Source organism: Mytilus edulis, chromosome 1 (assembly GCF_963676685.1).
Source record: "Mytilus edulis chromosome 1, xbMytEdul2.2, whole genome shotgun sequence".
Classification (NCBI taxonomy): Eukaryota; Metazoa; Mollusca; class Bivalvia; order Mytilida; family Mytilidae; genus Mytilus; species Mytilus edulis.
This window is the reverse complement of record NC_092344.1, coordinates 71,738,765-71,752,105: the sequence shown is the minus strand read 5'-3', so window position 1 is coordinate 71,752,105 and position 13,341 is coordinate 71,738,765. Positions and strand designations below refer to the sequence as shown.

The window sequence follows — 13,341 nt, the reverse complement described above, 5'->3', positions numbered from 1 at the left end:
AAATTAAGCATTTATGTCACACATTGTGTAACACTTATTCATACCACACTCTGTTCAATGTGATAAGATAAATAGCTTTTCATGCAGGAAATAGATAACAGGCCACAACCAAATACTGAGATGGACCTGTCAGTTGGATGATTCCAACACCTATTATTCCTTCCTTATTATTAGTATTAGTAACAACTTCTACAGAACATCATATTGATAAAAATCAAAAGTTTTTGTTTCAACAGCAATTGTGTAATGGCAAAATGCTCCACATTACATCTTTTAAGTCTAAAAAGGCCAAATACAACACTTATATACAAACAAAAGTATTTATTTCTAAAAAACAAAACAAAAAATATTGCACAAATTGAGATTCAGTAGCACCATATATATTTCCCATCCCTAAAAGTAATAGCATAAGCAGTGTAAAGAAATTTGATGGCAACGATAATTAATGAGAACTAAATATCCCAGTGGGAACAACAATATCAGCTGCCATGTTGAACAATAACAGTTTCAGACCTCTTAATCAACAGGAAAGGGATAGTTGTATTTTTAACAATCCTACATGCATTTGACAAATCCAAAAGTAAAAAAACAAACATTTTTTAACTGTCTTGTTTGTCGTGTGTAACTTTAATATTTGAAGAACTCACATTTCTTTTTCATATATTTTTATCTAATTCTTCAATTGATTATCCACTTTTGAACAAATTGTTGATTTTTCTATTGCTATTGCGAACTCTTTGTGTTTGAATTAAAAAATTACCAGTTTTTCGTATGGCTTGTTAATTTTAAAAGCTGTAAAAGCCTTACTTCAAAAGTTTCAAAAGAAATAAATATTCTACCCCTAGTGGATACAATCATCATATCTATATATTCTCCCAATTTCATATATTAATTGATGAAAAGCCCCTTTTGCTACACTGCTTATGCATATAACTAAACATAAAATGATTAGTATCTACAATACCAATAAAAAATGGTCCATTGTTTTGCTACATAATATTTCACACCAAGTTACAAAAATCCTGTCAACATAACAAAAATATCCTAATAAACAATGATAACAGACATACTCTTTCATTCAATTTAATCATCTTACTTTTGCTGTCCCTATCTAGGCACATAGATGAATTCTACCTACTTCTCTGACAATTTAATGCCTTCAAATAAATTTATGTTCCCATGAAAAGTTACCAGATTAAATTACAAAATTCCAGTCATGAGTGTTAAAGACCATTCAAATTACATTAAAAGCAACAACAAAAAACACACTTTTGATCATATTTATCATATTTATGGTCAAAATGACTTCTATTGGGTAACTAGTTTAGAAAATTAATTTGACAATATTAAGGATTAAAAAACCTAATAAACAACTGTGTATTGTCAGTATCGATTTTTTTGGATAGAGTAAAACTTGAAAAAAAATATAATGGACATTTGATTTTGTTGGTTTTTCAAAGTATGTATATGCATAAAAATTTTAAATGAACATTTATATTTGTGGTCACCTGTTACCGTATGACACACAAAAATCTGGTATCCAACTATATAAAAATATATCATAACCTTCTTGTATGTTAACTATGTTATAAAGTAGCTTATTCTCAAATAGAAGTAGCAAACATTAATATAGAAATGGTTATTAATTTTCCAAAAGCCATTTAGTAATTGTCAATGCAAAAATACAACAGATTGGTAAACTATTTTGTAAGGGTTTCAAGAAAAAAGTGCAAGTTGACCTACATATTTGTATTAACACAATCACAATTTCAGACAATCGTACATAATATTGAAAAAGTTCTAATGATCAGAACTCTTGCAAATGATGAGATGAAGAACAATATATACATCTGAATATCATTCATAAGAAAATAAAAACAAACAAACAAAAATATCATGCAAAAAGAATGTATATCTCAAATAAATATAACCAATTAAAACAAAATTGTAAAATATTTTTAAGTAAAATTCTGACAAAAATAATACTGAACTAATAAAACGAAGTATAAACAAATGAAACCAGGTCTTTATGCATCTAAAAGTTAAGCTTGTAAAATCCCAAGTAAAGATATACATTGTATTTTGTAATGATTTATTCGAAAACATTTTCGTAGATCTATGATGTGGCAAATTCAGATCAGTCCTTACCATATCATGATTACAAAACTATTGTACTTTGTGAGAAATTCAAGTTCATCTTTCATATTATTAAGTAATAATTTAATTTTGGATGTAACGCGTCTTCTGATTGGCTGACGTTATTTTGTTATCAGCCCATTAACATAATTAAGTCATGTGAACATGACGTTATCAACATTTTTTCATGGTTTTCTACGGTTTAAAACGCGCCCGTTATTCAGTGTGCACCATATTTTTTATGTTATTTCTTCATAGACATAAAAATTATTACAGTCATTCCTTAATTGTAATTTGCAATAGTCCTAATGTAATTCAATATACAAAGATCATCATGGATGAGAAAAAATTTAAAACTAAATACAAAAATAATTAATTCATGTACAAACAAAACATCAAATTCTAGATATTCTAAAAATATTACATATTACAAAACTATACATTATTTATGTTATCAATTAAGACACACACATGTACACAATATATTATGATTTGATATGTTTCAATAAGTTTAAAAGTGATAAGTAACAGGCACTAACAATACAAACTACAGACATGCAAACATTTATATGTGGGTAAGTGGGCTATGTTGATAGATGTAGATAGATAGAAGGTATAATAAGTCATTTAGCCCAATAAGTTTTGTGATAGAACCTGGCAAATTTCTACTTTATTGCAAACCAGATATAATCAATTCAGTAGGTGCATAAAAACATTTCAGTGAAAGATTGCAGCTATATTCAATATTTTTTTGAACGACATTTTTCATATTTCATATACTTAAACAAAATCTTTCTATATTTTCAACACCTGTTGAGTGGGGTTAAATTAACCAATGACATAAAATTTCACCCATAAAAAATTATTCTATGACAAGCTTAAAGAACAAGGTATGTAAATAAAAAATGTGCAAAGATACGAAATTTAGTGACACAGCCAATGATAAAGATGACATCCCTACAAGTATGTATTCTGTAAAAAAAATTAAAATGACCTCTTTAATATATACGGGGAAAAAAAATGAAAAGTGAGAAACTTTTTTGCATGTCTGTGTTTGTCATCTTGATTATCTAACAAGTTACAGTTCTGTTTTTGGTCTTCTCATTGCATTTGTCACTGCTTGTTGTACTACTGAATAGATTTCATCTACTGATGTCCAAGCACCCCATGCATGCAGTACATCACCATTTTCATTGACAAGATATTTAAAGAAATTCCAGGAAGGAGCTTCACCAGTTTCATCTGTGAGAGAGAAAATGTTTTAATATTTAAAAAAAAATATATCACCTCATTCAAAATCAACGTCTCTTCAGTTTTAAAATACCTGTGGTATAAAACTTCTTTAGTTTTCTATGTTGTGTCATGTGTACTATTGTTTGTCTGTTTGTCTGTTTGTCTTTTTCATTTTTAGCCATGGCGTTGTCAGTTTATTTTAGATTTCTGAGTTTGGCTGTCCCTTTGGTATCTTTCGTCCCTCTTTTTCAATCTTTGATATTTGTTTTTTTGTTTTGTTTGACTGTTGCCATTTACATATAGATTCTTATTTTGTTGCCAGTGTGTAATGATATTTCTTCAAACTCAAGATTGTTAAATAAGAGGTTGTCGTGTAAAACTTTTTTCATATCCAGATGGTTTCAGCACTGTTTAATACTAAAAGCATCCATTAATGTGAAAAATTAAAACCTTGGCATAAGAGAAAAATTGTGCTTTCAATTAAAAAATATTTGTCCTGAATATGCATAAAATAATTGAAATTTTATGTAAAAAAAACCCAAATCAATAAAAAAAAACAAATTCTACTTATTATCGCCTTCAGTGAAATTCAATGCAATTTTCATAAATAGTTGAACATTTTACACCAGATATACTGAAGTGATTAAACCAACTGATGTTATTTTTTTTTGGAGGGGTTTTCTCTCTGGTACATAAAAATACATGTATGATTACAAGTGTTTTAAGCTGGAGCATAAACATTATATGAAGTAGCACAGGAACATGTTAGTTTCCATTATCAATACAAAGGTTTTAATTTCTGTTTCTTTATCAACTTACCTATTAAATACTGCCATGCTGGTGATACATCACTTTCAATAACATTAACTTTTCCAAATACAGGAAATTTAGCCCTGTATCTATCCTTTGCAAATTTTTGGATTTCTGCATTAGTCTGCAAAAAAGGAAGTTATAAAATATTAAAAGAAAAAAAAAGATCAAATGGTTGACTAACAATATTTGAACAAGTTAAAAATACAAAATATAAAAATATCCAAGCACTCGTCTGAATTGAGTATTTTACTGTTTCTTGTACATGTATATTTTGGACAAACTCTTGGCACATCAGGGCATGTGAGCTAAAAAGGTGTATTTAGAGTTTATTGTACAACCTTCTATATTGTTAGTTCTGGACTACCTTGAGCTCTCAGTCCAGTGGGCAATTATGATTTGTTCAACCAAACAAAATTTCACTGGACAATCAATGATAATTAGTTATATACCTTGTAAAACTAAAAATTCCCCAAAAAACTTTCGAAATTTATTCCTGTAAAAATCTCTTGTTATGACCCTTAACTAGAGGCTCTAAAGAGCCGGTGTCCCTTACCTTGGTCTATGTGAATATTAAACAAAGGAAGCAGATGGATTCATGACAAAATTGTGTTTTGATGATGGTGATGTGTTTGTACATCTTACTTTACTGAACATTCTTGCTGCTTACAATTATCTCTATCTATAAGGAACTTGACTCGGTAGTTTCAGTGGAAAATGTTAGTAAAAATTTACAAATTTTATGAAAATTGTCAAAAATTGACTATAAAGGACAATAACTCCTTAGGGGGTGAATTGACCATTTCGGTCATGTTGACTTGTTTGTAAATCTTACTTTGCTGAACATTATTGCAGTTTACAGTTTATCTCTATCTATAATAATAATCAAGATAATAACAAAAACAGCAAAATTTCCTTAAAATTACCAATTCAGGGGCAGCAACCCAACAACGGGTTGACTGATTCATCTGAAAATTTCAGGGCAGATAGATCTTGACCTGATAAACAATTTTATCCCATATCAGATTTGCTCTAAATGCTTTGGTTTTTGAGTTATAAGCCAAAAACTACATTTTACCCCTATGTTCTATTTTTGGCCATAGCGGCCAACTTGGTTGGTTGGTCGGGTCACCGGACACATTTTTTAAACAAGATACCCCTATTATGATTGTGATCAAGTTTGGTTTAATTTGGCCCAGTAGTTTCAGAGGAGAAGATTTTTGTAAAAGTTAACAGACGACGCCGGACGAGGATGACGACGGACGCGAAGTGATGAGAAAAGCTTCGGGCCAGGTGAGCTAAAAAACTATAGGATTAACAGTACATATGTTTTGGAAAGACAATTGACAATGAACATTGTTTTTTACTTTTCAAAAAAAAATTCTCCAAACTAACCATGCTTACTTCATGTGACCTATAATACCAATTGTTTTTTTAAATGACCATTAATGAGACAGATTAATTCTAATTTCAATTTGTAATAGTTCTTGGAAAGCAAAAGAGTTAAACCTAGTCTGTGTTACGTTAAATGATTCTATGAAATGGGAATTAAAATTTTAAGCCACTCAATATCAATCAATGGCCTTTTATGATAAAATCATTGATAACTAATACTATATTACAACATATTTTTATAGAACGTATTGACTGTAACATCTGGTGGTGTCTTGTCCAGATTGTGTAAATTTTGTTTGTCTAAGAAGTCAAGTTAACAATATACATTTCTATAAATCATGGGAATCAATATAGTTCATGCACACCTTTATGAAATACATTTTATATTTGATGATGTGGTATGATTGTCCACATCTACAACACATCATAATAAATCTTTGCCACATCAAACCAAAAACGTAAACTATTGATTTCATGACACAGTTTTTTCCTGAAAAGACTGTCTAACAAAATTGATATGAATTTTGTTACAATGTATTAACTTAAAAAGTCTAAACATTCTTTCATTATAAATTTTGTCATACTACAGATTGTAACAATGATGTCCAAGAAAAACAACTTTACAACCATAAAGTAGATCTAGAAACCAAGTCTGGTACTAATAAATTTAATGGTAGAATTAAAGACTGAATAAACGGGTAGTTGTAACTATAGTAAGTTGCTTATATTTCTAACATTGAAGGTTGTAGACTTACTATAGTTAAAATTTATGATGTACATGTATGGTAGATAATGCAACAAGAAATTCAACCATGAAAACTTTAAGTAACACCCTTATCTAAAACTATGAATGCTACACAGAGAGGTTATTGTACTTACTCCTGGCTCTTACTATGAATGCTACACATAGAGGTTATGTAAAAAATAAAATTGAGAAAGGAAATGGTGAGTATGTCAAAGCGACAACCACCCGACCATAGAGCAAACAACAGCCGAAGGCAACCAATGGGTCTTCAATGTAGCGAGAATTCCCGCACCCGTAGGTGTCCTTCAGCTGGCCCCTAAAATATGCATAATAGTACAGTGATAATGGACGTCATACTAAACTCCGAATTATACACAAGAAACTAAAAATTAAAATCATACAAGACTAACAAAGGCCAGAGGCTCCTGACTAGGGACAGGCGCAAAATTGCGGCGGGGTTAAACATGTTTATGAGATCTCAACCCTCCCCCTATACCTCTAGCCAATGTAGAAAAGTAAAAGAATAACAATACGCACATTAAAATTCAGTTCAAGAGAAGTCCGAGTCTGATGTCAAAAGATGTAACAAAAGAAAATAAATAAAATGACAATAATACATAAATAACAACAGACTACTAGCAGTTAACTGACATGCCAGCTCCAGACCTCAATTAAACTGATTGAAAGATTATGTCTTCATCATATGAATATCAGGTACAATCCCTCCCGTTAGGGGTTTAGTATCATACTATCATAAAATATATGAGAAGAACATAACCCGTGTCATGCCAACAACTGTTTTTTTAGAAATAAATGTGTTTAGTTCCGATGCAAAGACCCTATCAGTGAACCAATGTTAAAGCCAAAATATGCAATCTTTAATGACCTGACAACAGTATCGTAACTATATCCCCTTTTAATAAGTCTATTTAAAGGTTTTGTTAGTTTCTGAGGAGAATACTGACATTTTTGTGCTTTATAAAGAATATTTCCATAAAATTTTGGATGTGAAATACCTGAACGTATAAGATGTCTGCATGTTGAGTTATATTTACGAATTATTTCCTTATACCGGTGATAAAATTTAGTAAATGTTTTGACCAGTTTGTGATATCGAAAACCCTGGTGTAATAATTTTTCAGTAATACATAAATTTCTCTCGCTAAAATCTAATACATTGTTACATACACGAGCGAATCGTACAAGTTGAGATATATAAACACCATAAGATGGTGACAAGGGAACGTCACCATCTAAAAATGGATAATTAACAATAGGAAATGAAAAATCATCTCTTTTATCATAAATTTTTGTATTAAGCTTCCCGTTTATGATATAGATATCAAGATCGAGGAAAGGGCAGTGGTCATTGTTATCATTAGCTTTATTTAAAGTAAGTTCTACAGGATAAATTTCTTTAGTATACATACTGAAGTCGTCATTATTTAGAGCCAATATATCATCCAAATATCTAAAAGTATTGTTAAATTTTTGTATCAAATGTTGTTTTGATGGGTCTTTGCTAATTTTAGTCATAAATTGTAACTCATAACAATACAAAAACAGGTCCGCAATAAGTGGTGCACAGTTAGTCCCCATTGGAATTCCAATAACTTGACGATATACGGAATCTCCAAAGCGAACAAAAATGTTATCAAGTAAAAATTCAAGTGCATAAATAGTATCAAAGCATGTCCAATTGACATAGTTCTTTTGTTTATTGCTACTAAAAAATGATCTAAAAGAGTTTGAACATATGTACTCGCATTCCGACTTTTTAAATGCCCAGTTAATTAGGGATGTGAATTTTTTCTTAATAAGAATATGAGGCAAAGTGGTATATAGGGTAGAAAAATCAAAACTTTGAACAGATTCAAAATCACCAATATATGCATGCAATTTATCAAGTACTTCCAACGAGTTTTTGACACTCCAAAAGTAATTAATTCCACTATTTTCAAAGGCCTTATTTGAACAATTTATTATCAGGTTTTTTATTGTACCAAGTGTACTAGTAAGTAAAACAGACAATTTAGTAGTTGAACAATGGCTGGAAGATGAAATAAATCTATATTTGTAAGGTTTTTTGTGCAGCTTCGGAAGCCAGTACATAGTTGGGACTTTCATTGTGTTTGGTTCTGCTTGTAAAGAAGTAGCTAAAAGTTTATGTTTGTTACAGATGTCGTTTTCTGAAAATGAAGTCAGTTGGAATGTTGGTGAATTCGTGATTTCCTTTTGCAGAACCTCTATATAAAATTTACGTCAAACAATAATGATATTATTAGCAGCTTTATCAGCCGGGACAAAAACAAATTCCTTGGCTAGTTCTGTTAGTTTATTTTTGATACGCGAAATAGGGTTTTTATAGTTTTTGTTGAGGGTAAAATGTTCTTTAAAATGTTGTATTCGAATATCAACTATCTTCATTACTGAATTAAAAAAAGAGTCCAAAGATTTTTTGTCAGCTTTTTCCCGTTTTACCCATTTCAAACAGTAGGCGCGGAGTGAGTCGTTGATGATATTACGACACTCATTCCAGTTAATAGTTGACGGGGGACGATATTTAGGTCCTTTACTGAGGAATGATTTTAACTCTCGGTCGCGAACGATGTTAAGGTCTCCTGTTATAACATGGGAAATTGGTCCATAGGTGTATTCTGAATTACTGCAATTACACGACATAGGTGTATTTTCAGTGATATTTACATCTTTACACAATTGGCTATAATTAAACACATATTTTCGGGTAGATTTCTTGTAAATATAACAAATGAGAGGGAGTTCAGTATTATCAAAATATCCAGGAATTTGGTCTTTAACAGAATGGTCGTTAAAAATACCGGCAATATTTACAAAATCAAAACCTTTATTGACATACTTTATTTTAATAAAATGTTTTTTATGATCTTCAGGGCGATCAATTTTTGGAAACAGTTTAGAATAACAATATGCCATTATAATTTGGACAATTTCATACTTAGGACTGTAATATGAAATTGTGTTGCAATCCTCTAAAATTTTATTTAATTTATTTATAGGTAAAGAACAAAGCTTGGTTAACAGATAATGTCTGCCGTTGTTTTTTGAAATGGAAATTAGGTCCGAAATATTTGTATGGTTGGTCCGAAATTTTCTTTGATTGCGATTTTTTCTGCGTCCATGAGAACGATTTTTACGAACAGTTTTAGAAACTATATCCAAAATGTTAACAGAATCGGTTCTTGATATATTGCCAATTCCCATGATATTATCATTAAGACCGAGAGGGTAGACTGTCTGTAATTTTACTTACTCCTGGCTCTTACTATGAATGCTACACAGAAAGGTTATGTACTTACTCCTGGCTCTTGTTTTCCAAACTGGTTGCATGGGAAGGCTAATACTGAAAATCTTCCAGTTGTAACTAAATGGTTATGTATCTTTGATAGTGCTTTGTAATGGTTATCAGTATATCCACATTCAGACGCAACATTTACAACCAATGTTATCTTAAAAAATAAAATATATATAACATGTACATGTAGCTTTATTAAATAAGGCAATATCAAATTCCTAATAATGAATTTATCAAGTTCTAAGTGGGAAACTATCACTATAATATTTTAGTTACTCTTTTATCTCCATTCTAATTTTGCTGTGATATTTAACCATTTGTACATATGTATATATTACATGGTTTAATTATCCTCGGTGTTTAGTTTGACAGGGAAATTGAAAAGTGATGATTGATCTTTTTTTTTTTTATATATATCAACCCATGTTTATATTGTGCTTGTCCAAAGTAACTGTAAAGAGCCTTGTTTTAAAGTGATTGTCTTAGTTAATATCTTAGTGTTTCTTTTCCTTTGGCACTAGATGGCAGATCAAAAGCTGGGTTTTTTTTTTTATAAATGTCCAGTGGCAAATATTTGATAGTATGTTCCACTCAAATATTTTCTTAGTGTACATTGACTTCTAAAAATATTTTTTTAATGATACAGGACCACTACTGTACACGAATCAACCATAAATATAACTCTAGGGCCCCTGCATAGTATGCCAATGCTTTAAAATATGAGCTAAAGTTGTGATACAGCTAGGCCTCCACTCTAATCTATGAACTGAATTTAAGCAATACTTTTTATACATTCACAGTATTGTTGACAACTTGTATTGTGATGTCTTGAATGTCGGTCAAATGCACAGCAGAAGGCTGGAACAGATGATAATGATGACAAGCCAGCACTCTACCACCTCATACTTCATGAAGAATCACAATTCCATGACAATCTATTGTATGCCATATATGTGTTATCAATGAATTTCATGTTCATGTTTCTAGTGCTGACAAAATTTCTTCTAGTTCTTCGTTTTATGTTAATATCATCCAAGTGCTTGTCATAAATAATTTAATGTATGTTTGTTTTAAATATTATTGTTATATATACTTATGCATTGGTTATGTAGATGTGCAAACCTAAAATCTAGTTTATTCCATATTTCACGTGGGACTGATCAACATGATCAAATTAGGCACATCAACTTTGGGCCGGACCAACTTGAGGCCAGATTGGTTTGGGGACTTAACTATTGGATACCAAATACTGATCAGGGGCGGATCCAGGAGTTTAGATTAGGGAGGGGTGGGAGGAATGGGGGGGGGGGGGGCGCAAAGTCAAATTTTGTTTAGGTATAATTATAAAATTTTTTGAAATATTCTTCTAGAGAGGGAACAATGTAAATACATGTATATCTAGCCAAGCAAAATGTGTCGAGAAATATTTAGGGTAAAATTAGCGAGAAATTACAGTTTCAAGCTAAAACCGCATAAATTCACCCCTGTCAATCTACAATCACCATAATTAACAAGAAATATGTGAGCTTCTATTCATTAACTCAACAATAGCTGATCACCTGACCAATAAAACAAAAATTTCTCCTTTTGCCAGCAATTTTTAATTGTCTCTTCATTAAAAAAAATTATTCTTATTTTTTGTTTTTTTGGGAGGTAGTGCCAAACTTTTTATATACATTTTTTTACTACAAACCACTTAAATAAGAAAGAGATCATTACGAAGATATTGCTTATTTTCATGGGACCTATGTAATAGGGAAGTACAGGTTGGGACCTATGTAATAGGGAAGTACAGGTTGGGACCTTGACCGTTTATGCATGTTTCAGCAAACTTTACAGGTTGCAAGTGAGAAATATATATTGATAGCAGAGTTCGCCAAATCTTTTTTTCCCTGGTGGTCCTTGAAGATATTTGCTGGTCCTCACTATTAACTCTATTGAAAAACACTAAAATTGTGTCAGTCCGATGCAAAATTTTGGTGGTAAAATCCTGAGGACTGACACTTTTCGCGAACTCTGGATAAAGATATTAAATAATGATACAAATTAATAAACTAACCTTTCGCTTGAACCAGTATTTCTATCTTTCCATTGAGAAAGAATCTAATTTGGACTGTTTTCTTGGCCATGCAATGATAAAAAACCAACCCAACCGTGGGTAGGGGACTTCGTAGGAAAGTGAGGTAGGGATGTTTTTGAACTTTGAGTATCAAAGAAATTGTTTATAAAATCCGCAACTACACTGTCACATTTGTTTAACTTTAACTGCTTAAAGCCTAGTATGATATTTGTCATCAAACGCAGTACCACTTTTGACACCTTTCTTTAAAGTATTTAATATTTATAGAATTTATAAATAAACCGTAGGTTAGTTTATCAGTTATCACGTTGATTCTGTTAAACTTACTGTTTTATATACATTTGTACTTCTTTGAATGTTATAACAGATGCAATGCGACGACATTAGTTTTCGAGGACAACCCATGCTTTGCAAATTTCAGGGGGAACACGTCCGCCAACCTCCCTCCTAAATCTGCCCCGTTGATACTCACTTCTTTCTGCTTTATTACAACAAATGGAAAAGGACTACAAAGACATGATGGTTACCTTTGATAACTATTATCTTTGGTTTTCAAAGGTATTCATTTTATTTATAAGTGGGGCAGGAACATAAATATGAAAGGGAAATGCATCTTTTCATAAGTACATGAGTTGCGTGACTAAATTCATTGTGGTTTATCATCATGAGTGGGGTTTGTTGGTAGATCTTTTATCTGTGGGATTTTTTACCATTTTTCATAAATTGGGGCGAGTTGTTAAACAAAAGTGGGGCAAATTTTTAGCAAGTGGGGCGAGTTGGTGAAAATGTTGGACGATTCGTCTTGGATTTGACTCTGTCAGTGTCGAAAGTTTTGTTCTTACCTTTCCTTTGTATTGCCCCAAGTCAACACTCTTTCCTTCTGAATCAAGCACTGTAAAGCTGTAAAAATTCCCACCAGTGTCTCTTTTAACCTGCTCTTTCACATCTTCATCTTTGGCATCCTCTTCAACATCTTCATCACTTTTGTCATCCTCATCTTCATCCCAAGCGTCGTCTGCTTTTTCATATCCACTTTGTTTGCTTGCAAAGTTTATGTCGTTCTCGTCTTTACTCTTTACGATGTACAGTAAAGAACAAATTATTAATAAAATATAAATTAAGTTTCTCTGATGCACCATGATGATAGACTGTTGTCACTTTATTTATTCACTTTCAGTTGTTTAGACGTTGCAACGTGGTTTGTCTTCAACGTGTATTCTGAAATTCAGGGGCGATAATTAAGTGAGGGAAAAAAATACCTAAAACCCTGCATCGGTTTCGGTTTCTGTTCCAAAAATTGACTTGAGAATAATCTTGACGAATTGTCTATTTAACCATTTTTATAACACAACAACATTTTTTTTCAGTCCAGTTGTTGTTTATGTATTTTAAGGTGCGAAATGTAAATATATAAAAATTTTGTAGTATGAAATCAGTCGTGAAACCAGAGATATTTATACCAGAAAGCTTTATATTGATTCACATAAAACAATACAAACATAAGCTCTTAAAAGCTTTTTATCGAATATAATTGAACATTAGCATAACATTAAAACACAGAAGATGTAGTTAGTAAGACTAAAAGCAGCAATTATTTCAAATGCATTG

At 31.3% G+C, this 13,341-nt stretch overlaps 1 protein-coding gene across 1 annotated transcript; it reads right to left on the bottom strand.

Annotated features, from left to right (window-relative positions):
- Positions 1–1,628: 1,628 nt before the first annotated feature.
- On the bottom strand, positions 1,629–12,976 carry LOC139489271 (glutathione peroxidase 7-like). The gene is made up of 4 exons (XM_071275539.1): positions 12,576–12,976; positions 9,658–9,807; positions 4,189–4,303; positions 1,629–3,378 (listed from the first exon to the last, which is right to left on the bottom strand). Exons 1-4 carry the CDS (start codon positions 12,870–12,872, stop codon positions 3,215–3,217), a joined length of 726 nt encoding a protein of 241 aa, XP_071131640.1. The 5' UTR covers positions 12,873–12,976; the 3' UTR covers positions 1,629–3,214.
- Positions 12,977–13,341: the final 365 nt, after the last annotated feature.

Bases quoted from the DNA above. Each gene is read 5' to 3' on its own strand.
- LOC139489271 (XM_071275539.1), bottom strand. From the start codon at position 12,872: ATGGTGCATCAGAGAAACTTAATTTATATTTTATTAATAATTTGTTCT. The intron at 4,304-9,657 runs GTAAGTACATAA...CCTTTTTTGCAG, and splicing joins TTGGAAAACAAGAGCCAGGA to ACTAATGCAGAAATCCAAAA. The intron at 3,379-4,188 runs GTAAGTTGATAA...TCTCTCTCACAG, and splicing joins AGCATGGCAGTATTTAATAG to ATGAAACTGGTGAAGCTCCT.